The sequence below is a fragment of the Dromaius novaehollandiae genome, chromosome 13 (assembly GCF_036370855.1).
Source record: "Dromaius novaehollandiae isolate bDroNov1 chromosome 13, bDroNov1.hap1, whole genome shotgun sequence".
NCBI lineage: Eukaryota > Metazoa > Chordata > Aves > Casuariiformes > Dromaiidae > Dromaius > Dromaius novaehollandiae.
In genome coordinates, this window is record NC_088110.1 from 1,951,721 (window position 1) to 1,977,317 (window position 25,597).

General features: G+C 46.4%; 1 protein-coding gene across 6 annotated transcripts in view; it reads right to left on the reverse strand.

Annotated features, from left to right (window-relative positions):
• The window catches only part of NLRC5 (NLR family CARD domain containing 5), a 56,989-nt gene that overhangs the window by 3,701 nt on the left and 27,691 nt on the right, over positions 1–25,597 (reverse strand). For 2 of the 6 annotated variants that reach the window (XM_064519354.1, XM_026104098.2), the window contains exons 16-46: positions 25,142–25,207; positions 23,999–24,076; positions 23,124–23,207; positions 21,997–22,080; positions 20,870–20,959; positions 20,687–20,737; positions 20,158–20,232; positions 19,151–19,234; positions 18,114–18,197; positions 17,026–17,115; positions 16,857–16,919; positions 16,074–16,157; positions 15,556–15,639; positions 14,797–14,886; positions 14,430–14,495; positions 13,582–13,665; positions 13,410–13,493; positions 12,652–12,738; positions 11,961–12,041; positions 11,323–11,406; positions 10,858–10,941; positions 10,031–10,114; positions 9,225–9,308; positions 9,053–9,136; positions 8,251–8,334; positions 7,190–7,273; positions 5,980–6,063; positions 4,736–4,819; positions 3,646–3,729; positions 3,205–3,288; positions 881–964 (exon numbers count right to left, since the gene is read on the reverse strand). In XM_064519354.1, the coding sequence (XP_064375424.1) occupies positions 881–964; positions 3,205–3,288; positions 3,646–3,729; positions 4,736–4,819; positions 5,980–6,063; positions 7,190–7,273; positions 8,251–8,334; positions 9,053–9,136; positions 9,225–9,308; positions 10,031–10,114; positions 10,858–10,941; positions 11,323–11,406; positions 11,961–12,041; positions 12,652–12,738; positions 13,410–13,493; positions 13,582–13,665; positions 14,430–14,495; positions 14,797–14,886; positions 15,556–15,639; positions 16,074–16,157; positions 16,857–16,919; positions 17,026–17,115; positions 18,114–18,197; positions 19,151–19,234; positions 20,158–20,232; positions 20,687–20,737; positions 20,870–20,959; positions 21,997–22,080; positions 23,124–23,207; positions 23,999–24,076; positions 25,142–25,207 (2,517 nt within the window). The other 4 variants (XM_064519355.1, XM_064519356.1, XM_064519357.1 and 1 more) reach the window with 4 other exon arrangements.

The following is a 25,597-nucleotide window of genomic DNA, read 5'->3' on the forward strand; positions in this document are numbered from 1 at the left end:
AGAGCATTCTGACAAAGCCCACAGCAACCTTGGGGCCAAAAAAATGCTAGAAACAGCTCCTCTTGCCTCGTACATAACCTTTTTGCTTGTACCTGTGGAACAGCCAGGCAAACTCTACTACGTAGTTTCCTTGCCCAAGACAAATAAAAACCAGTTTCTGATCCTCTGAACCACAGATTAATGTTTTCATATAGCTAAGAACACATATCATGTATTTCAAAGGGCAAAAAGGAGGAAAGCTTCATGAACAGTTCTTGGGCAGGAGATGACAGTCTGTCCCATGAGATAGGGCTGGGCTGTGATGCCACTGAGCCAATGAGTGACCTGGTGATGTCAACTCCGGCTGCTGGTTGCACTACGACTCAGGAGCTGCATTTGAGCTTCCTATGAGCTCCTATGGCCCAAGACCCACAGTCTGGTTGCTCCATTCTGGGGACAGAAGTTCATGTCTTCCTGCAGACACTCACAAAGGAAGACTCTCTGAGCAAGCTATTCATCTAGACCGTCCTTCTAGTCATTAGGGAGAAATAAAAACTTGCAGGAAGCAGCTCACCTGAGGTCATTAGATGATATGACTCATGCCTGAGAAATACCATTTTCTCTTCCCTGACTCAGACAGGAAGCTTAGTAGGACTAGGTTCTGCTTAGATACCTACAGTGCAAACACCTCAGATAAAACAAGTGCTACCTGAATGCCTCTATGCTGTGTATCACACGAGGAGAGCTGTCCACTGGTGTACACGGCAGGCTGAGCAAGAATGTGAACTGCGGAAGCCTGTCTCTGTTGTTCTTGGCATGCATCCCCTTACTGGAAGGGCTGCGCTTGAAGGCTCAAAGATACAAAAAGTTTCCTTGGGGTTGCTCTCAGGGTCATACTCACTCTAACATCTTCAGCTTTTCCATCCTTGGGAGGGCACTGGCTAACTCTCCGGCTCCTCTGTCACCAAGGGTGTTCCAAGACAATCTGAGATGGACAAGAAAACCCAACCGGTGAGTCAGCCAAGCCCAACAGAGGGTGGACAGGGTGAATGTAAGGGGAACAACACCACGGCTGTGATACAACCCCATCACGGATTAGCCCAGTCATTTACAAGACCTTATCGCCCTCTTATCACAGCAGGTAAACATTCCCCTGCTTTACAAGCTTAACTGAGGAGTTTCCTCAGTTTTACCACATTTTTCTGTGTATAATAAGAGACCAGGCTGCCTCACCAAACAGCCCAGAGACTGTGGTTATCTCTGGAGTCCTGTAGGTCCCGGGAATGAGACACCAAAGGTGGAAGTGACAGTTAAGCACACAGCTTTATCCCAGGATGCTCATCTTTGTGCTGGTGGTGTTAAACTATTGTGGCAGCTAAGGTGGCCCTCAGAGCTGCTCTTAAAGCCTCCCTTTGTCTCTAATCTCTTTCAAAGGATAGCTCACAGGGCACTTGAAAGGGCGGGTTTTTCACTTTCTGGTGTGTTAGCACATGGGAAAATATTTCAGATCCTTTCTTTGCACCAGCTGCACAGCCTGGCTGTTTCCTTCTCACCTGGAAAGCAAAATCCTAGCATGGCACCAGTCAGTGCTTCACTACGACACTCAGCTGAATGATCCTGGGGGACCCCCTTACAGTCACTCCTCTGCCCGATTCTGGGGAATTCCAGAATTTCTGTGTCACATGTAGGAGCCAAAAATAAAGGCAGAACAGGAGCTGGCTCAAGAACTGGGGCCTTTCACTGAACAAGTTCATGGGCTGTTCAGGGATTTCACAGGTGTCAGGAGATTGCACCCTGTGGTCACCCAAATCTTCTCAATGATAAAACCCACATGTGCCTTCACTAACAAGATAAGCCCCCTCTTAACACTGCAAATAAAGGAAAATCCATCAATCTTACACACTAATGTACTGCAGTGCTAGTGACTCCCCACACAGTTAACTTGTCCTACTGTCAAGCTGCAAAAAGCAGCAACGTACCTATGCGCTAAACATTGCTTTACTCATCCCCTTACTCCATTTCTGACTCCCCAGGAATGTTGCAAGACTGCTGTCACCAACCTGGATTATGTGGCATTAGCGTCAGACAGCACCTCTCCCAGGACTGGCAATAAAATCCCGCTTTGACCCAACACCCTGAGTCCTCAGATATCTGTGATCACCACACAGATACCTTTTAAGGGAGGGAGAGGAAGGTCTGATGGGCTTATAACCCATGTATCATTTGATTCAAACCATTCATGAGTACTTTGCAGAAGAGGAAATTGAGGCACATAACATGACAATCAAGGGTTGCCCAGGTGGCCACAGCAGAGCTGATTAGAAACCTTAGGTCTGTCTATCCGTTAGGCAGAGCTATATCCTGATAGAGCAATGGTCTCAGCCTGGTTCCTAGGAGGTCTGTCTCCCATCAGCATCTCCAGCTGTGTCAATCTTTGTTACTGTTACAGACAGCTCTGGATCTATGAGGCCACATACCCCATGGGAGCCTTAAATGCTAGTCCTATCAGCACCAAACTTAAGGTACTTCTAGTACAATGGGGCAAACTGCATTTAAAAACACATTAGCTAAGGCAGGTTCACTGCAAGTTTCTGTTTCTTACTGAGGTCCTCTTGGGCAGGTGAATGCATATCAGAATGGGGTTAGCCTCTCTATGCCATTTATTTAAAACATATTAAACGTCCAAAATTCAGTGCAACTCCTTTTATTCCAGTGTGGATAGGATCTAAATGGGTGAGATTGCACTTGGTGGTACCCACTGTTCAACTACAAGCTGAATTCACTTTGCCTTGAGCTCCCAGTTCATCCTCTATGATTGCAAAGAGAAGCTCCCGGTCTGCTCTGAGAGCCAACTGCACCCATCTCAAAAAATGGAGGCAAAACTTGGACTACGGAGAACAAGGACTAGAAGTCTGTCCCTCCTCCCAAAGGAGATGCTAAAACACGAAGGATAATGGGCAGAGTCTAAAGATGAGTGTTTTCCTCTATGTTCTGTTCAGCTCTTCAGATTCAGCTTCCAACAAGCTGCCAGTTATACCAGGAAGTGTTTCCCAGGGAATTTAGTCAATTAGTACATTACTAGTAAATTTATCACTAAAAAGTACATAGCAGTAAGTATCACTAAATATTTAGCAGAAGTGCACTGTAACTGTGATAGTAACAGCAGATACTAAAATAAGCATGACCTGTTTGTTGGAGGAAGCCCCCATCCATCCCCACACTCACATTATCTCCTCCATGGAAGGGCACTGTCTGAAGCCATGAGAAAGCGATTTAGAAGCATCATCAGTGATTCCACAGAGTTTCAAGCTGAAGCAAGGAGGAGAGGGAAAAAAAAAGGGGGGGGGGTGCATTTGTAGTAACTTGTATTCAACATCAACAATCAGTGAACAAGAGGAGAGTCAGGCACTATGTGACTACATTTGGGGGTCCCCTGGGAAAAACAGTGTCAGACTCACAGATCTGCCAAGCAGGAAAAGGCAGGTGAGCTTTGAGCTGTCTGGCCACATCCCCAGCCAGCATAAACGGGCACAATGTGCTGGCGTGAGAACCAGCGGGGAATATGGCACCGGCCCCGGCCCCATCTGCTGCGCTCTTGTCCTGACAGTGCTGCAAACGGGGCCAGCCACGCTCTGCCCCGGTAGCATTCATGCCCTGGGTACTTACTCAATCTTTCGGAGTTGTTCAAAGCATGGCAGTCCCTTGGACAGGGCGTGGATACCTCCTTCCCCAAGACAATTTTCTGATAAGCTATAAGAATAATGGAAAAGCTCTGAGCAGCTGCAGGAAAAGCAGCTACAGTCAGAGAAGAGCCAGAGCAAAAAAGGTAACTACGTGAGTTAAGAAATCAATAACTAGTACCCAGACTAAGATAAGTGAGGACTCTAGAGACAGCAGGGACAGGACAGATTAGGACATGGCAACTCAGGGCTAGTTTCCTGCTCAGTGAAATGGGAGTGACAGCCCTGCTCTAACTAGCAGGCATAAATCCTTGCAGCAGTGAAAGACCTGGAGACAGGAACATGGAGTTATGTCAGTGCCTGAGATGGATGAATTTGCAACGTATCATGTATTGCATCTAAAACTGGGGATGAGAAGTTATATTAGAGTTAATGACTGGTGTGACTGAAGAGGAATGAAGGTAAACTTGTCCAAAGGGACAGTGGGAAGAAGACATGGCTCTCAAAGGCTCAGTGGGCAGCAGTAACTGCCTTCCAGCCCTTACTAGCGTGTGCGGCTCCATTCTCATCTACCGGCAAACATGAGCCATGGCATCTTCTCCAACCTAACTTACCAGCACCCTAGCTCATTTTGTCATTTAACGATGTACATAAAGCAGACAAAGAATGGTGGCATCAGAGGTGCAGGAGGAAGAGTTATTTACACAGCCTGCACTCTTTCAGTCCTGTATTTAGAAATTTTGCCATTCACCGTGTTATTGCATACAAGAGTTCAAAGGCACCTATCTATACAAACCCAAGCAAACAGCACTGGCAAACAGGGTTTGACATCTAGAGGGATCTAAGCAGCCCCCCAGGCAGTGCAGAGCAGCAGACTTCAGCGAGCGTTTCCTCTTATCCTGTGAAAATGTCGAGGATCGGTGGACGAACTGTCTTCTGTGGAATCACCCTCAGCCCTGAGCACAGAAAGAGCCTGGATGGCTGCCTCAGGCCTCCGAGCTGAAATGATTCCCATCCGCAGAGCTGCATTGGCACACACGTGTGGCACCATCCCAAGCACTCCTGCCATGGCCTACCTTATCTCTTCCAGCAGTCGACATCCCACCAGGGCTCTGGCCAGCTCTGTGCCTCCTGTTGGCCCAATGTTATTGTCCTGCAAGCTGACAAAAGAAACACAAGGATTTGGGGGTTATTTCAGGATAAAGCTGTAATGAAAGCTCATATTTAACTTGATAAGTAGAAAACCACCACGTCTTTTGAATCGGCACCTGGTGCTGGAAATAACCTGGGATCCTTGTGGTTCAGTGTTAATGAAGGGGCCTTGAAAACAGGGTGGCAACAGTGGGGGCCAGCAATGTGGCTAGCAAGTCACATGGCTCTCTGCTGCTTCGGGTGACACCTGGCCCTATGGACACGCAGGTCACTGGATGTGCCCGTGCTCCCAACGAAGGAGTGCATTTAGGCAGTCGATGCAGAAGCAAACGCTGCATGGCACAGCTGGGAGTCCATGTCCAACTCGGAGCGCAAGGGATCGATTTGAGCTGACAGTGAGGAATGACCTTAGGAACCAAAGAGTGGATGGGACCTCAAGTCTGCAGATATCCCAGCATCCTTCCAGTGGAGACAAGAACCTATCCACAAGGGCTGAAGTTTCCCAGCACTGGGATTGCTTTTATTAGTTACCTTTTGAGGATATTTTAGACATAGCTTGGAAGACATCCTGTAGGCTAATTGAGCCAAGCTCTTTTAACTCATAGATCTCTTGCTTTGCTACTGTGACACAGCATGAAAATATCCTATGGATTAGAGCCTTGGAAAAACTCCTATACAAGGTTTAAAAATACAGTACCACTGAGTTCAGGGCGGAATATGACTCAGGTGACTGCACAAAATAATAAGGGACCACACAGATGCTCATATTTATGCTTACGTTACACCAGAACAAGAGAACAGCCAGAGGCATTAGAAGTTATGGAGTCAAAGTCCATTAAAAGGGTTATTCTACTTTATACATAATGCTTGATTCATATGTAAAGTTAATGCTGCAAGAGATTATACAGGAATAGCTGATGTGACATTGCTGATGGAGTGACTTAAGGCAATAAATAATAAAGCAGTATGATCAGCGCTTGATGCCGCAGAGTGCCCGAAGAGGGTTTCTCAATCCTGAGCCACTTAACATAATCCTGAGCCACTTAAAATAATCTCTGATCCACGAACCACTTCAGTCTATGCCTATTTCCCTTCCTAGCACTTTCTTTCAACCATTCCAGATATTCCCAGGATATCCTGCTTTCCTCAGGCAGAGGCTGACACTTACTGCAGGATCTTCAGGTCACTCATGTGAGGCAGACAGAGGGCAAGTTTCACTGCTGTCTTGTCGCCAAAAACATTCCTAGATAGTCTGAAAGGAGCAGAAACAAAATGTTACTGGCAGCAGACTACAGAGCCTCATTCCTCACCTGTGTGTGACCAACATGTATCTGTGACCCACATTCCTCACCCACACGTGCATGGGACTGCTGTGGAAGGAGCGAATGTCCTCGATCCAGAGGACACTGGGGATGGGCAGAAATAATGAAGACATTTTGTAATTCTGCAGCAAAAGCTAAACAGTGAAGTAAAATATGCTATGCTTACACTGTGGTGATGCTTCTGGATATCACCTTGGTGGTATCACAGACAGATAGAAAACTATGTAAGTGGCTCATATTCTTTATTCCTTTTTTTTGTTGTTGTAAAATTTTGCTGCCTTCTTGCAGTCAACCTGGCTTATTCCACAAACTAGCCAAGCCAGGACTCCTCTGGCAGAGCAGAGACTGTTGCCCTGTGAACATGTTAGAGGACTCTTAGGCCCCAGCAGTAGAAGGTGTCCTGTGTGTGTGTGGAAGCCATCAGAGCAAGATGCCACATTTTGGAAATGCTATTTCCTCTGGCATCTGCTGCCTCAGACACCTCAGGAATGGACTGATCTTCCTTACTGACTGGGTTGCATGATCAGCTGGAACCATACTGAAATGGCACTTTTTAGTATGTGCCCTTAGTCCAGTACCTCACACTCTGAAGGTTATGTGAATAGCTCCTGCATTTTCATTGCACCAGAAATAACTTTTTCTAATCTGTTTTTTTTCTTTCCTTTTTTAATATGACAGGGGCACATTCATCCTGTAAACTGGTCTTGAATGAAATGACTGATAAACTCATCTGTGAATAGAAATTCTAATTGTCATCTTCCCTCCATTTTGCAGTCACACAGACTAAAGCTGATTTCTTAGGCAACACATGCACTGCACAGCCCTTGAGCTTCAGCTCTTCCCCACTGATGGAGTCTACAGTTTTGGGGAATCTCCAAGAGACTGCAATGAACATATAGTCCCAAAACCTAGCTGATACAGCCATGGGTTTTACCCTGCTCTCATAAGAATCAGTGGTAAACTGATTTTGGCTTTACTGGGGCCAGATCAGACTTGGTTTCTATGCCTTTAATTTTGCCCAGCTTCCTGAAGGGACACTGGAAATGACACACTTACAGTAACTCCTCGATGTGCTTGCAACAGGCAAGAGCATCCATGAGCTTTTCTCCTCCAACAGGACTAGGACTGTTTCCAGAGAGGCTAAAATAAGCAAGAAAGACTGTCAGTGACTGAACGAAAACCAGAATGTACCACGTTAAGGTGTTTCCTTGTGGGCTGGTGTAATAGGAGACTCAGGGCACTCAGGGTAATGATGGGCTACACAGGGCTGCAGTGGTGTGTCCAGTGGTGACACAGGTCTCTAGAAAATGCCTTGGGAAAACAAGATTTGTAGTATATTTTCATCAAGTACTGAGACATTCCTGCCCCTGCAGTTACCAGGAAAATGGAGCAGTTTTTTCTCTATCAGACAGAACTGGGAAAATCCCTATCTTGTTCAAAGAGTTTCCAGGTTATTTTAATTTCAAAAAATTAAGAGAGGCACACCCCAGATCTGAGCCTAACAAACGGCCTGAATGCTCTAATTTCTGTTCCCTCAGAGAAGAGACAGCTTGAATCCACATCTCTGAGAAAGTACCTTGCCCAGAGACTGTGTCCTTGCTCTGGCAAATTCTCAATTTTACTCCTATTTCTCCTAAGAATAGAAAGGCAACATAGCAACATTGGGGGCCACGACACTGGGAACCCTACGTAGCACAAGGAAAGGTGCTGCATGGATCTAGGACTGGTACGCTTCCCTGCAAGCCTGCAAGTTTATTTTCCAAGACACAATTGAGCTAGTGGTGTCTCTGTTCAAAAAAGCTAGCGAAAGAAGGCAAGTGCCCACCGCTGTCTCTGGGGACAACTGCCTGAGAAAAAGAGCGCAACCTTCACTCTTAGCAAACTTGCTACACCAGCAGAAAAAGTTGGTGTCAGGCCCAGCTGTACTTAGGGACGGCAGGAGAGGAAAGACCTTCCATTGGCTTTCTAGATTTTTTAGGAGGCCTTTGATGAGATTGAAAACCCTGGAAGGAGTTGGAACATTGTATAAATGAAGGCAACACAGGGCTTCCCACACAGGCTTTCCCACCAACTGTGGCTGTAACCAAAATCAATCCAAGCAAAACAAAGTGACTCACTCGATTCGTTTCAGGTTTGGCATTTCCAGCAGGACAGCAGCTATATTTATCAGGCCTGGATCTCCAATCTTGTTGTGGCTTAAACTTTAAAGAGGAGGAAAAAAGACTGCGTTGTAAAGGAAAATGCTAAGTGTCAGACAAAGCACAACATGTTATTAAACATCTCCCTTCTTCTGGATGACACAAAGTTGACCTCTGATCTTGGCAGCAGAATCAAAGAGCTGCTTCTCTTAACTGTCCCATGAAAAACTAATAACTGTTAATGAGGCATTAAAAAAATCACAAATAGCAACCAAAATCACTGCAGGATCTTATTAACTGATGGGAAATTACTTCAGCCAGAATCCCAAGCCAGGCATAGTTATCATGTGCCATACTACTATGGCCCAGGGTGGAGAAGGGATGGGACATGGCTAGAGAGGAAGGCCAAAAAGCAGAGCTAGGTCAGGATTGCATCTAGGTTCAGACCTTTCCAGAGCAGGGAAGTGCTGGGTCCAAGGCTATCCCAGGAGAGAAGGGGGCTTCCTGCCCTGTTCTAGATTCAAGAGATTCCAGGGAAGATTTAAATCTGGAGGCTTCATTTAACACATGTGACTGCAGCAAAGTGGGATTACACCAAACTCTCCCCTTCTGAACATCAAGCTCTGATTTTCTCTAACCCAAGGTACCTCATAGAAGAGCATTTTGCAGCCTCCCTGCTTTTTTAACAGCACTGAGCATAAGCACACCTGGATCTCCCCAAACATCAGCACTAGTTCTTAAATCTCTGCTGACAGGAGTCCAGAAGAAATGAGGCACTTACTTTATTTCCTCCAAGTAGTGCATTTTCCTCAAGGCATCTGCGAGCCTGGAGCAGCCATCATCACCAATACTGTTATGGTTCAAGCTGGAAATGAGAGCCCCGGAAAAAACGGCATTAAGCTAGTGTTCTTCAAAATTACAAGGCTATAGGTGACCTGCAGTTACATACTTACAGAAGCCTTTTCAGAGACGGCATTTCACAGAGTCCCAGCACAAGCTTAGGAATGGTAGCATCGCTGAGTCTCATGTGGCCTAGGCTAAAAGACAAAGCAACGCAGGAACAACTAACTACTCATGGGTCAGGGCAAGGTGCAAGTGCAGTCGTGTGAGCTATCAGAGCAGAACAAGGGCAGAAGAGAAGTGGGAGTGTATTTTAATCCCTGTGAATAATTTTCAGCTTTGCTCTCTAAAGCGCTTCTACTGGATGCTTTTGGATCCTGATAAAGCGCCAAGAATCCCAAATCTCTGGAGCAAGAGCTGCTGTTGGCCTCAGGCTGCCCAGTCCCTCATGCAGCAGGATGCCACTGTGACCGCAATACAGATGGCAAAGCCCTCAAGTCAGTGAAATACACAGTCCAGTTGGACTTCAGAAAGTATATGAAGGTTCCTGGAAAAGCCACCTCATAGTGCAGGCCACCAGACCACCCTCTGGGACTAAAATGTTGGCTCTGGAATTACTGCATTGGAATCGCTGCCTCCCGGCTCAGACATGATCCACACAAATACCAGCTACCAAAGCATTTGGTTCCCCCATTGGACATTCCCTGCCACAGACCATTGATCTCAGTCCCTCCCACCCATCCGTCATTGCAAATAAAAAGCACGTGTTGCTTCTTCCGTATCTGAAGTCCACCAGCCATTAGGAAACACATCTATCTGTCCATCTGCACACACGAGGGGCAGAAAAGAGGGTGCGGTTTAACTAAAGCATCTAGAAAGACCTGGCAGACTCTGGACAGCCTGGTGACAACACACTTACTTAAGCTCTTCAATAGCCTGGCACTTCTGCAAGCCAGTGATCAAGTAATCAATTCCAGTCGGCATAATACTGCTAGAGGTCAGCCTGCAAAACAGCAAGGATCAAACAAGAAGGTCAGATCTCAGCCCACTGAGGCAGAGGAGAGTTTACTTCCTCACTAATGGGCAAGGTGCCCCTGTTCCAACCTCCATCTAGCAGAGAAATCGGGGTCCAGGAGGTTTCGAGAGACTTCTATGCCCCCCATGCACAGGACTACAAGGACTGGGTAGTTCAGAGAGATCTTGGAAACGGAGGATGCACACATGTACCAAATAACACAGTCTCTGCCTGAGTCAACCAGCCCCAGCAGAGAACATGGCCCACAGCATTTCACTGGGCAAAGATACCCCTTATAAGCCTGCCTCTCATTTACAGGCAGGCGAAGAGGGTTGGGAAGACAACTGAATGCTATTCATAGCAGAAAAAGCTCTTTTACTTGGTAGGGAAGTATAAAATTATCTACTGTGTAAACAAGAGTCAAGGTCTCAATCTTAAATTCCTTTCACTTCAAAAAAGGGGAAGAGGAGAATCAGGATCTAACCAAAACCTCAAGACATGCACATGGTACCTCAGTAACCACTTATAGCACCAATTGCAGAGAGCTGCAAAGTTCATAACCTAGAAGGGCTCAGCACACATGACAGAGCTCATGGCCCCCTTCCTTCCAGACAAAGAGCGTTTCAGAGAGGATCAGGGTGAGGTAAACGGTTTAGCAAACTGTAAAACACAGTGGAGAGACCACAGCTGTGCACATTCAGCAGCAGAAACAATCATGCATGAGGACATACCCAAATTTCTTCAACTCTGGAAGAGGCAGCAGAATACTGACTAGCATTTCTGCTTCGTCACCATGGAGCTCAACATGAGACCACCTGCAAGAACAGAACAACAGGTCTGGGCTATACCCACTGACAACAAAAGGTCTGTACCAGCCCACAGCTAAAGCACTCAGGTGCTGGGACACTCAAGAAGGTCCCAGAACACCTGAGAAGGTCCCATGGAAGCTCCTAGTCATGGTAAGAGAGCACAGGTTATCTGGCCAGAGGAGCAATTTAGACACACTCAAAGGATGACCCAGAAAGCCTCTGAGTGTACAGGCCACTTCTATTTTCTATCCACTCTAAGTAAGACAGAAGGAGAGTCCAGATGGCAGGGACTGGGACCTCGCACTGCCATCTCCCCTGCCCCGCTTCACACAAAAGGACAAGCTACTTCCTTCCCCCCAAAAAAGCCTGCGATGCCTGGCAACTCACCTCAATTCCTGAAGCTGGGCACATTTTTCATGAACCCTTTGATAGAAACAAGCACGCTTGACTTCCAGCTCGTTCAGATTCAATCTGTGAGATGCAAACACACACCACTGCCAGTGATGACCAGCAGTCTTTGCAGCTGCACACAGCCTTCCCACTGCAGCATCCTTTAGAGCAAGGCTTAGGAATAGATCAGAGCTTGCAAGGGCCCTCTCTGGGCTCTCCTGCTATGTGCTGTCTGCCCCACAATCCACCCTAGGGAAACACAGCCCTTTCTTAGCTGCACAAGGACACAGCTGCCTTCTTTGGCAGCTACATGAAGGGAAAAAACAGTAACGCTATTCCCTCCCTAGATGTTCATGCAGAAGCCAGAATGTCTTAAGAGTCTCCAAAAGCCTGAGTGACCACAGTCCTGACAGCAGGGTAGGCATATTTTTTACCTTGTGCAGGTCTAATATGGGCCTGAAGGAGGTTGACCTGCAAGACACATGCATGTGAATAATCCCTCAGCATGTGTGGCACAGAGGTGCTCTGGAACTGAGCACATGGAGCCCAGAGCTCCAGACTCTACTAAGATTTTTTTGATCCCATGGCGAGTTGCAGAACAAGCAGTGAGTAATGACAAACAGCAACTTTCTCACCTGCTAACGACTGACTCCACCTTCTCCAGGCAGGGTGGGAACCCCATGCATAATTGGAAGAGGGTTTTATCTTTACATATCCTGGAAGGCAGAGATGAGAGAACATCACAAGCTTGTGTATTCCTGGGGGGAGAAAATGCTATTTTCCAGAAGAATAATCAGGAGGACTGGATGGGACAGGACTATGCTGTTGCATGAATGCTAATCACCTCTTTCTGAAGAGGTTTGCAATGTTTAACGTAGTTCCAAAAACAGCCTCTAATTCTAAATGAGCCAGTCCCGGGGCAGCCAGACTCACAAAGTCTGCTTCCTATGGCCTTGTGATGCGTTCTCTGGTGTTCAGTATGACACAAGCACAGTCAGAAGCTTTTTCTGAGATTGGGAGGACATTGCTCTCCTGTATGAATTCTCCATGCCTAATACAGGCTAAATAGCTGGCACCTTTCTCCCAAGCGAGACCAGGAACAAGGGCTCCCTTCCACTATCTGACCACAAACCTTCTAAGAACTGCTAACTATCAGATATCTGGATCAAACTCAGTTCAAGTTGGCTAGTGGCTTACAAACGCACTGGAGACAGAGAAAAGAGAACAACAGAGCAAGTAAGAGCACTAGCTTCAATCCTGTTTCCTTAAAAAAGACAGGCTAAAAGAAAAGATATAAAAGATATCAGAACGCGAGGCACTACTTACGTGATCTCAGTAATGTTCCCACAGGCCTGGACAGCCAGCTCAAGAAGACTCGTGACGCTTTCTTTACATACCCATGGTTCTTCTATGCTGTAAAGCAGAATACAGGCAGCTCTGCTTTATTCTCATGCACGGATCCACCTCTGCCTCTATCAGTTGAGTGCTCAGCACTCCAATATACACAGAAAGGCTGCTATGCTCATCAGAGCACAGTTATGTATACATAGGAAACAGGACACAAACTGGGAATAAAAAGATGAGAAGCAGCCTAGTTTCCCTGCAGAGGTGGATGCAAACTTCACCTTCTGTCCTGTCTCTCTGCCACTTAAAGCAAGGGGAAGGAATGTGACCTTTGCACTCTTACACAACACACTTCGGGAAAAGTGAAGAATTTGTTACCTGTGTGAACTGTGCGAGACTCTGGTGAGGCCTAGTTGAGGCCACAGTAGGAATGTGCTCACACAGAATTAACATCCTTCTTTATAAAGGCAGGTAAAGGTCTAGAAAGACAGCACGGACTACAGCCACAGCTTTATATGAAGCAGCAGAGTGCTCTGAGATGCCAGGGGGATTAGCTCAGTAATGAATCAAGGAGATAAAGCTGAAATACCAACACCTTAGAGTCACCCATGAGAATTTCTCAGACCAATGCTACCTATCTTTGGAAGAACCACAGCTCACTGATGCTTTTGATGAAAGGAGATCTTAAATTATCAGGCCAGCCCCAGATAGATATCTAGAACATCACAGTGACACTGTACCTGATTTTCAGGGGACCCAGATTTTTCTTCAGGCAATGCAAAAGAGTCTCTGCTGTTTGGACTGACACATTGTTCTTTGAGGATCTAGAACCAAGGGTCATTGTAAAGAAAGGCTTGCAAACAGGCGAAGCCAAATAGGTGCAAACAGGCTTTTTATCAGTCATTAACTCACACATATTCTGTCAGACTGGAGCACTTTTCCAGGACTGAGCACAGCTTTTCCAAGTGCTCTGGCTGAAAGTTGCACTCTGTGAGTCTGAAAGGAAGCAAAAGAAAGTGGTCTTAGTTTCTGATGAACAGTTAGGCTTTCTGACCCAGCATCACAGCCTTTTCTCATGGAAAAAGAAGGATGGTACCAAAACCTTAAATGCTTTGCAGGGCTTCCAAAGGACATTCTGGCAATGCTTTAAAAGCATCTGTTGAGATGTTCTCATGCAGGTTCTCCATAACGGGTTTCCCATGGCAATGCTACAGCTTTTCATAGCACCTGTGACTGACCCCACAGGAACCATGGTGACACCAAGCAGGTACCCACCATGTTACACTCTAAGGTCCTGGTCATCTGATCATCCAGAGAAGGGACCTGCCCAGAGCACACCCCAGGTCTTTTTTGATGCAAACATCTTGTTTTCCTCACCAGGGAAACTAGAGCATGGAGTGGAGTGGGGCAAGATATGGCTGAGTCTCACCGCCATATAAAGCCAGAAGCATTCAGATATAAACAGTTCAGATATAACCAAGGTGACAATGATTGAATAAGATCTATGAAGGCAGACAAGGCAGTGCGAAACCTTCAGCGGACTGTGGAGGTGAAGAACAGTCAGCAGGGAAGCTGTGAGATAGGGGATTCTTAGTGACGTGAAAAAGTTCTTCCCATACCGTGAATCAACGCAAATGTTCCCTCTATTACTGCAAAATATGACTGTGCCAGGAGCTAGGAGGTGAAAAGAGGTTTTGTCTGCCTTCTCCCTAAAGATACCACCTTTGTCAAAGAAATCACAAAAAAATCTGTGCTGTTACCTCAAAATCTTTCTCGGGTCATCTCTGCTTGTCAGCTTGATGATTAAAGTTGCTTTGGAGCACAAACTGCACAGAGAAGACATGTGAGTGCAGGATATAGAGGGAAAGGGACTATTTCCCCAGTGGACAGAATTTAAGGGTACATCAAAAGGCACAAAGCAACACAGCACAGCAATGATGTCACTACCCAACGCAGCTATGCTTGGCCAGTAGAAATGGACATAAACAAAAGCTTTGCACGCACCAATAAACATGAAATTAGTTGACAATGTGGCCCTTGTTGTTCTTACCTGAAGATCATAAACCATAGGATAACTAAGAGGAAAATACACAGAGAAGAGTCAGGAAGCAGTGACAAGACACACACCTGACTTGAACTTCAGTGATATTTCCAGATGTGGAAAAGGCATTTATGAGATCCAGAACTCCATCCTGAGAAATCCTGTTATGGCTGAGACTACAAAGAAGAGAACAGGAAAGTTCTTCAGGTGTTAAAGGAGTTGTCTCCAAGCTCCTTAACCACAGAAGCTAAATTCAAGTTGGCACTGAAGGCAGAGCAGTTGGTGGGGTGCAGGTCCTCTCCTGCCAGAGCTAAACGCACCAAACCCCTCCAAGACACAGCACCAAAAGCTTGGTGACAAAGCCAACTTCCAACTTGCCTGACTGGCACTACAGAGGCAGCCTGCAGCCTGCATAGACTCTTTCCCCATCACAGAGGGACGAAGAGGGGCCAGAGCAGGGCACGTCTAAGCTCACAAGGTCTCTGTGCCCTGAGTTATTCAAAAAGGATAATGCTTGCAGAGAGGTGATGAACTGAAAACACAAGGGACAGGGTCAACTTCTGTCATGCTACTCCACTCAGGACTGTGTTAACTCCCACTGATGCCAAGAGAAAGACTGACTGAGTTCAGCAGGATTTGGATCAGACCCTGAGTCACATCCACAGCTGACTCAGACCTTGTCTTCTCCAGCAGAATTGGATGAGAGGTATGGCAACTGGCTCCATGGGGGATCCCACACAGAGCTTTCTGCTAGGCACCTGCTGCTCCCCTGGGGCATCCTGCTCTTGAAGTGAAAGGGCTCAAGAAATTCCCTGAACACTCAGATTCACAGTGCATTTTCTTACTTGAGAGAACAGGTAATGGGTCCCTGATGCAAGTGGTCCAAGAGGCACCTCAGGCCTTCATCTCCCAGCTGATTCCTGGAAAGACTGAAAGGCAGAAGAACAAGGTGACAAACTGAAACTCAGCCTTTTAAGCTCCTGTAAGAAGCTTCCAAGGAAAAAGATAAACTTCCTGGGCTTAAATGCCAGCTCAGCCATTACAGTTCTAATACAAGCTGCCGCCGTACAAACATGAGCTCCAGAGAGGTAACTCTCAGATGAAGCCACAGCATGAAATACATCAAAACAGCCACTGAGTGAAATTCCGAAGGATGCTGTCCCATACAAGCTCAAGTCCTCTCAAAATACACGTAGAGGAGCTGTGTGATTACTAATTATCTTTTGTTTCCAAATATTTTGAGATAGCACACCGGCACACACAGACAGGCTGAGAAACCCAGGGCAATGCTGAACCACACCGACTCAGCTCTCCCTCAGTGACTCCTGTTCAAGGTCACGGGAACAACACAAGCCCCACTTACTCTACTTCTGCCAGCCACCCATGCTGCTCCAGGACTCTGCAGAGCTCATCTATCTGCCCTTGACTGATGGCGCAGTCAATCAGTCTGTGTAAAAGACAACAAGAGCGCTAAAGTATGCACAGCAACCATGCTCAGCATGAGCACTGAGAGCCACTCATCAGCAGCTGCTTTTTTATACCAGTCTTTGTGCAACATTTGGGTCTTTAAAGCTGAACACCTGATCCCTCTGATGAGATGAATGTCCTTAGCTTTGCCAGTGTTAGATGTTTCTCACACCACCTCCATGAAGTTAGTAATGATCAACCCAATGTTACAGGTCAGAAATGGACCTTTTATTGCCTGGGTGACTAACTGGAGACATGTTACAGCCTTCTTTACAGGGACAGCAAGCAACCGTCACTCTCACAGAGGCTGCAGATGCATGACACATACACATCACACAGATGCTCACCTGGAGTTGATCACCCAGAACTTGAGGAACATGAGGAAAATGTGACAGATAGAGCTCAATTCATTTGCCTGTGCAGTGGGAACTGATGCCATTCATGATGACCTCGAACTGCCACTCAAGGTATGGGCCTTTGCTATCCCACAGCATCTTAAATGGTACTAAGATTTGCATTTAGGCAGCTGAATTGAGCCCTAGAACCTTGGTTACTAGCCCTAACTCTTTGATTACCAGCCCACACATCTTCATACAACCAGGAGGTTTGTCTACTTGCACTAGTATTTCAAACCTAGTCAAAATAAATGAATTTATAATTAAGTGTTGCATGCCAGTACCTGCAGGATGTCTCTTTGCTTTCCATGCTTTTTCCAAAATGCAAAAAAGCATTCTCACTTGACCTGCAGCAAACACAGACAGTCCTTCAGCCACGTTCTTCAAAGAAGACAAGCTTTGTATTTCCTTCAGAGCTGAGCTGCCGGGCTACAAACAGCCTGAGTGTCTTACCTCACTTCTACCTTTCTGATCCTCTTGCAGAGATTGATGGAGTTGACCAGTAAGACAGTGCAACATGGAGAAAAGTTATTGTTCCTAATACTGGAAAGAAGCGGAAAGAAAAAAGAATGAAATCAGCTCCCAGGAAGAATGGTTCCTATACATAGGGTCTGATTCTCCCATTGCTTACTCTGTGATGCAAAAGCCTGGATCCATCCCACTTAATTCAAGATCACTGAGTGAGGATCTGAAGTTTGGAGCATGGGGTTCCCTCTGTATCAACAAAGAGGGCAAGACATCCCCAGGGAGAGTTTCGGATCTCAGCTGAAACCTTGGCTCAGTTGTGCTAGATCACCCTCTGCAAGCACTTCATCTCCTTGGACTAACAAAAGAACACAGACCAAGGGTTTACCCTGAACACCTCCTCTTGGGGTGGTGAAGGGCAGGCAATTGGATGGGAGGGACATCACATTGAAAAGAACCTCCCAAGTGACTGAATTCAGTCTCCCAAGATGGCAGCACCTCCACGCTATAATCCCCTGCAGGAGATGACCAAGCTTCTTCTGTGCTTTTTGCCCCAGTGGTGGGGCTGCCCCAGCCCTGACTGCACCTCTGGGTAGACGCCTAATTCCAAGCTTAAATAGCTGACGTGCTGCTAGGAAACACTTGGCGTTGAGCAGGGCAGGATGCCAGATCCCTGTGGGGGCAGAGCCATGGGATGCTGGCCACACACAGGTGCTCTGTGCGTGTGTTGTTACTGCATCTTCACCAACAAGTCCTACATCTGTTACGGATTCTGGAAGTGACGTTCCATGGGACCTGAGTGAGGGTTAGCAGGGAGGCTGGGCCTGGGGTGGGCATTTCACCTCCTGTCCTTTTTCTGCCCTCTATGTGTCATTAAAGAAAAAAGGCCCAGCGCTGCTTTGGTTCTAGAAACAAGACAGGTACAGGTGTGAAAGAGTCTGAGGGAGCCAGAGTTTTCTTTGCCTTGCTTGTTAATCTACAGTGACTGATTATTGCTCATAAGACACGATGTGATATTAGCACTTTCCAGACCAATGTTTCATGGCAACAATCAAAGCAGGGACGCCAGACATTACCTCAGTAGTGTCAGATGACAGAGATGGGGCAGGAAGGTCAGTAATCTCGCAATGCACTGGTCACTCAATGAATTTCCAGACAACCTGCAAAACATGGAAGAAAACAAGTTCCAAGAGATGCTAAGACAATCTGTAAGTATTTCTACAAAATCTGTTTGGACATGAGCAAATGCTGAAACAAGGGCACGTCCAGAAATGCGCTGAAAGTTGAGCCAGATTTAGTCCTTACGACTAAAGAGTGTAAGTGTTTCTAATAACCAATCAAAATTCCAGTTTTAAGTTTTACTTTTCTGTTAGTGTAAGTTTATAAAATTACGCTACTGATGTATTTCCTGCATGCAATACTGGTATCATGCTATTTGTTATTATTCAATTTTTGTTCAAGCAATATTCTTTTAATTTTCTTGGCACCAGGCTCCTGTCTGCAGGGTGACCAGCTCTTCAGGAGTTTGGTTCGTGGCTTACAGGGCAAGGTGCTCTCACTCTGGCTACATTGCAAGCCAGGATCTCAAGGACTAGCTGGTGGTAGCTGTGCTTCGCCATATGATTGAGGAAGACTAGGAGAACACATTTTCTGGGGTGTTTATACACAGACAGGATAGACTTATAAAAGGCCAAAATCTGTCTGAAACAGAGGAGAGTGCAAGGTGTGGACTTATCTAAACCTCTGGGTGAAGTCTTGGGGTGCTTCTAGGAGGCTGTGGTGGGCTGACTCAGAGGTCCCATAAGCTGCACAGAGCCTGCTCTGAATGCTGTCTTCCAGCCAGCGGTCTGAGAAAGCAGCCCTGCTGGGAGGGACATTTCCCTGTCCTGCCCTGGACTCTACCTGGGGAAAACAGATCTCACTTGCCCATCCCTTGCACACTGGTACACACAGCCGGGCTTCCTCTGCCTGCTCGCAGCTCTAGGTCAGCTGAGGACAGCCGAGTGATGCTGATTCCCTTCTGCTGCTGACCTGGCTACTGTCTCTGCCTCTGTGGGCTGGGAAGACTGACAGACAGACAGACAAACGCGGTTGCTGAGTGCATAGCACTTACTCAATTTCTGTCAGCTGGGTAGATTCAGCCAGGATCTGGCACAGCATGGTCACATCCTCAGGACCCATTGCGCAGTCCCTGAGACTGGAGCAAACGAAGCACTCAGGAGCCGAACATTTCCCACGACCGTGGTATGGCAACACTCCCTCCCACCCCCACCCCAAAATACTGCATTACTTGGGTGTTGCCTCCCTGGAGCCACATCACCAGTACTTAAATCACCTCTAGAGACTGGACAGCATCCTCCTCTGCTCAGTACCATCTCAGCTTTCCTTGAGCAAGGCTGAGAATGGTGTCTCTTCTATCCTTCTCCAAAAAGGAAATCGGAAAAACCTCCCAGGGTGACAAACCTGGCAGGTCTGCATGGGATGAGCGCAGCAGCCAGCCAGGTCTGTATCTCATTAATTACAGGCAGCAGCCTCCCCCACAGGAAAGCAAGACAACGTCTAAGAGCTTGGCCAAGCAGAAGGTGCACTTTTTATTTTAACATATACAGTCGTAGCAGTGGAAGTCCCAAGTCTGTCCCAGGAGGGTGTATTATTCACCCAACTACCTTTGGAATATGACTGTCTCTCCAGTGGCCACACAGCCCAAACAGCAAGGACAGGAATGATAGCAGCTGGCCTGGAAGACCTTCTTCCTTGTAACCAAGTGTTATTTTGGGGATTGGCCTCCCTGACCAATTTCAGCAAGGGGGGGAATGGAAAGGGTAGATATTAAAGGTAGACCTTTTCCAGAAGTGTCTCCATGTGGAATATGTGTCACCTCCCCCTCCCATTTCTGTGCCTGCTCCATCAGTCATGATGGGTTACGCACAGAGGAAAGAAACATCTGCTTTCCGAGAGAGCTGAATCTGCCTCTGAAGATAGACAGGACACAGAGCAGCTCTTTGAGGAGACAGAACTGGAGAGACACGTTGAGTCCCACACGTTATGCTAAAGATACAGATCCCATAGCCATTTCTCCTCACACTCCTAGGTGACAAAAGGAAGCTGAGGTTGCCATACCGAAAGCACTGGCCATTTGCTACAGGCTTGGGATGTGCCAGGAAACTTCTGCTGGATCTACTGGTACTGCTGGCCCTGGGGAAAGAATGGTTTTACCCCCATCAGCTGTGCTGATGTTATTGCCCTCATGTAGCAGACTCCCCATCCCGCAGCTTGGGGAGGTAATGGCAGTGGCCTCATGCTCCAGTCCACCTCCCTTCTCCATCCGCCAGAATTAGGCTCCCATTGTCCCCAGAACAGAAAGGGTCTTACTGCCTCTCTCCCAGAGTCCAGAGAGCTCCACATCCATGACTATGGCCCCAGTCAGCACCAGGACACTACAGTCTGCTCCATACCCTTAAACTGCTGTCAGTCACCCCCAAATGCATCACCCTGCTACTCCCTGCTTCCACCACCCCGACTGGAGCTGAGAGCCAAATGGTTCTTTAACTGGGACACCTCAGGGACTCACACATCACCATCTACATAAGATCTGGTGATGAGGAGCTTAGACAGTTAGGCTTAGACAGTTCAATGGGTATGATTTTACCTGCTGATTCTTTCCCAAAAGGTTGTATGAACCACCTGCATATGTCCTAAGCTGTAACCAGAAGAGAACATAATTATCACAGAGTTTGAAGACAAACTGTATCATTCCTGTATCATTCTCTGAAAACCAGGTACTTTGGTCTTAAATAGCATAGAAACATAGGAAAAGTACTCCCGGCCATACCTGAGGTTCATTGTTTTAATGTGTTCCAGTGTAGATAAGGAATGAGCTAAGGAAAACACGGAGTTCAGGGAGATCTGATTGTCATTCAGCCTAGAGGAAGGAGAGATGAAATCAGCTGCTGGAAGCAAAACTATCAGCAATTTACACAGTCACCAGATTAAAACAGAGATCCTTGTCCAAAACTCAGAGGATGCTTCTCTATCACCTTGCAGTTCCTGTTTCCAGCTGCATTTCTGCCCACATAACTCATTCCAGTGTGTTAAACACAGCCGTCACTTTGAGAGTTCTTCCTACCTTACACTGATGCAAGGCAAGAACAACTCTTTGGCTGCCTGTGCAGTCATGGCAGTACAAAACCCACAGTGATGAAGACCAGGCTCGGGTCTATTAGCTCTATCACAGTATCTAGTGTGACAGCAGGTGGTTTGCATGATGCTGGAGGGAAAAACCCAGATGAACAGCAGCAGTGTGTTTCATGGCACTGAAGTGAGGAGAAACTGGAAACTATCAGTAACTGCATAGGAGCAGTCTTAGTTTGAGAACAGTTCAATAATCAAACAGTAACGATAAGTATCTCTTTCAACAGAGAAGAACGATGCTACAACTCTTAACCCAGCCTCTTGTACAGCGCATTTGTAATGGGAGTGTCAGGCAAAATACTCAAAAATATAAGCCATGACCAAGGCAGGATTCAGACTTCACTGCTGAAGCTGGAGTTTCCCAGCATTTATCTTCCAAAGATGCCCAGTCCTGGGAGATGAAAGTCTGCTCTCCTCCCACCTCATATGGAATGAGGAGAGGAAAAATTTGGTGGTCTGTTAAAGATCTCAGCTTGTTTTAGAAACCAGGCAACACAAGACCACTGGTTTCCTTCAGAGTACTGAGTGCACAGCCTCTCAGGCACTGATCTCAGTGAAGTTTCAAGTGCAATCCGTCTGTCCTGGACCAGAGATGGGGAAAGACCAGACAGCACAGTGGATCTACCCTTGACAAAACACAGAATATAATGTCTGTATCGGATGCTACACTTGACCCTTAACAACTCTTCCCAAACCTGGACTGTGTTTCTACAACCAATACTCCTACAAAAACCTATCTATAAGCAAGAAGAAACAGGAGCTACTTACTTGAGTGAATGTAACATTTTCAAACTTGGGAGGAACTGAAGCAGCTGCCAAAGGCCCTTGTCTCCCAGAGCTGTATTTGATAGGCTAGGATTTAAAGGGAGGCATTTAATTTTTATAGAAAAATAGACCACAGACAGCTCTTAGTATCAAAACCTCTGAAAAGAGAACACTGGCACACTGGTTCAAATAACATGTGCACTTCCCCTTCTCCTCTGAGAACTAAAACCTACAGGGAATCTTGGGGCTGGAGTTACACCAATACAAGAGAGCTAAAAAACCTAGCTCAGGGCTCCCCCTTCCCTCATATACTGACCCCCTTCATGCAGTTACCAGGGACCAGGAGGCCACAGGTCTGAGAAACGATCAGCCTGGACAGGCCCAACAGAAGAGCCAGGCATTAGTCCCAGAGAAGGAATCCCTCAGATGGATGATATTAGCGCCTAAGGATTAAAATGGACTATGTGCCCACATCAGACCAAGAGGCATGATTGCTTATGAAGAACAAAGGCTAAAAATCCCTCTCACAGACTGCCAGGCTTACGGGAATAGCCAGCCCCCAAGGCTGTGTTATACAGACTACATGATTGTGCTGCTCCACGTTCTGCCCTCCAGATCCAGGCAGGTGTGTGTGTTGCTAGCGTGATGGACATCTCTCCATCAGTGCTGGGTCTGCTGACCTCTTGGTGCTGGCAAACTGAATGATTCCTCCTAAGTAGCCCTAGCAGAGGCAAAAGAGGCAAACACTTTGGTGCAGAAGGCCCTTGCACACCGTGTGTGGTGTGGGATCACTAGCAGAGCACAGGCTCCCACCTCCAGTTCGGATAGGATTCTTCATCCCCTACGGCTTTGCTCCCCGCAAATGCAAACATTACATGGCAAGACTTGTGTAATACCTAAGTCAGGATACATGATCAGATAGTCCCTTTCTGGATTTATAACTTGTCATCTTTGTCCAAACAGAGCACTAGAACTGTATGTGTCCTTGGCAAAGGATGTAAAAAATACATCTTTCATAAGGCTATGTCTCAGCCACCCTCTCTGGAGAACACTGCACAAAAGACAAATGGCATTTTCACAATATCCCAACAAACTGCAAATATAGACCGTAAGAGTAAAGAAGGACTCACTCCAGTTCTGAGATACTGCTGCATTCCTTCAGGACTGCACACAGCTTCTCCAGGTCACTGACTTGAAAATGACTGTCAGTCAGTCTAAGAGAAAAAGAGAAATCAGTGGTCCAGGACTGCAAGATTGCAAAGGCTGTAAACCTCACTCCTTCAGAAAGCCAGATCAGGAGATGGTGTGGCTGTAAGCCTCACTCCTTCAGAAAGCCAGATCAGGAGATGGTGTAAAGGTTATGAAATTAATAATTCCCTTGAAACACCTTGCTTTTCTTGACTGCAAAAACTGATAACCTGTGCTTCAGGCTCTTGTCTGCAAGAGGAGAGTAAAGAGATGCACTAAATCTCAAAAGAAACCTGTGGCACAAGGAACCCAGTCCCCAGTGTCCTGGTCAAAAGGATTTCGGTACAACGTTTTCATTCCTCTCTGCAGCATAAAAACAGCACCACTAAGAAACAGCCTAAAAAAGGGCACACTCTGAGCTGTAGCTGGAGCATAATCTGATGTGCATCCAAATGTGGGTCCAACTCAGGATGCACTTCCAAAGGACAGCAGCAAACCTCCCTCCGACACTGTGAGCTCTCTCACTGCCAGCTCCCCCCACTCCGACATGGGAGCTCATTCACTAACCACACAGTCACCATGTGGATTCTGTGAGTGAGAGACCATAACCCAGACTCTTGTAGGAGACCACAAATGCTAACCACAGAGCTTACTGTACCACAAGCCAGGACTGTGAACAACCATGACAAACAACAGACTGATGGGGTCTTTACTAGCCCTCTGTGATTCATCATTCAACTTGGAATCACTTGGATATGCTGGTTTCCTCAGCTGTAGGATCCAGAGATTGGTAATACATGAAAATTTGTCATACTACCTTATTTTTTTTGAAGCAATAGGTGTCTGGTTTTCCTCTTCATCTTCTTGGTCACCAGTAGAGAACACTGGCTCTCCCCTAGTAAGTGAGCACAAAAGCAGAACAAATTCAGAGTAAACTACTCACACTTCAGCAATTTGGGAGATCCCTGGGGCTCACTCACATGGCTCTAGCCCACACGCCTGTCTTGCCAATTATAGCTTCCCAGGGATTAAACAAATACTTGAGAGTGCAGGCAACTGGGTGAGAAGGGGAAGAAAGACAAAGTTCCCATCTGAGTTCCAGTTTGATGGAGAATTCGGCTTTTGCCTAAACATGTTTTGTGAACAGCTTCCACATCTGTGGAAAAAATCTGGTTGCTCATGAATAAATGCAACATCCAACTCAAAAAATCCTTGAATTGAAATGCTGTCTAGTACCTTAAAGTAGTCACAGGTCATGTGCCTCAGGCTGTCATTCTCCTCCAAACATGGGCACAGCAACTGGGTTGCATGCTGTGATAGCCCTGCTCTTCCTCCCTGGCTGAGAGGTCAGATGCAGGCGTATCATGGGAATTGCTATTTTACAATGGTTTCAGTCCATGGAGAAGAACAAGAGCATAAATAAATGAGCCTATGGCTCCCACAAACATCAGGGGACCATTTCAGAATCAAAAAGGTGGGTTGAGCTGTTTTGACTCATGGTTTTCTGAGGGAAAAAATACAGCACTAACCTTATTTTGAGTTAGGAGTACCATAATCCAGAATGCACAGGGTTCTGAACTAGATTCTTCTAAATGTGCAAGGATCTGTGAATGTGTTGGGAATTTGGTTTGGGGGGTTGTTTTTCTTTACTATTGACTGTTATTGGATAGCACAGCTGTCATTAAACAGCCTGCTTTGCTTAGGATGCTATGGGTGAAACATGCTCTAGAGCCATAAAACAAAATCAAATACTATAGAAGCTAGTCAAGAACTTCCAAAATGACCAAGAAAACCAGGAGAGAGAAAGTACTACTTTTAGATTCAGTGGAGGACAAAAGGCAAGAATTGCTGTGAGATGAGACATTATCCTTTGGCTCTCAAAACAGGATGTGAGACCTAAACAGGATGTGAGACCTAAACAGGATGCTGAGGAAAAAACATCTGTCCAAACATACTCTACCTGGGATGAGGAGAAGCAGATTCTCTCTCTCCTGTAAACCTCAGGATTGCAGTCTTATGCCAAAGGCTGAGGGAGGAAGAGAAGTTAGTCAACATCACATTTTGGTTATTTAGGTGAATTCATGTTTTATGAATGCTTGATTTTGCTGGAGATCTGTTCAAAACTATTTGTTGCCATCAATCACTTAAAATATTCCCAAAGCAAGCAAAAGATCATGCCATTAGTTTTAAATCTTGGGTGGATCAATTTATCTAGTATCAGATGACTTAGTTTCTCAGAACCATTCAAAGAGAAGGTGCAGACAAAACTGTTGCACCTGAAAACAACCCCAGTGTGTTTCCGAAGGAAAGTTATAGGAGGAGAACTTGACTCCACTTCAGGAGAGATCACCACTTCTTATGCTCCACAGAGAACCTCTCTCCAAAACTTCTCAGGGCAGAGAGCAGGAAAGAGTCT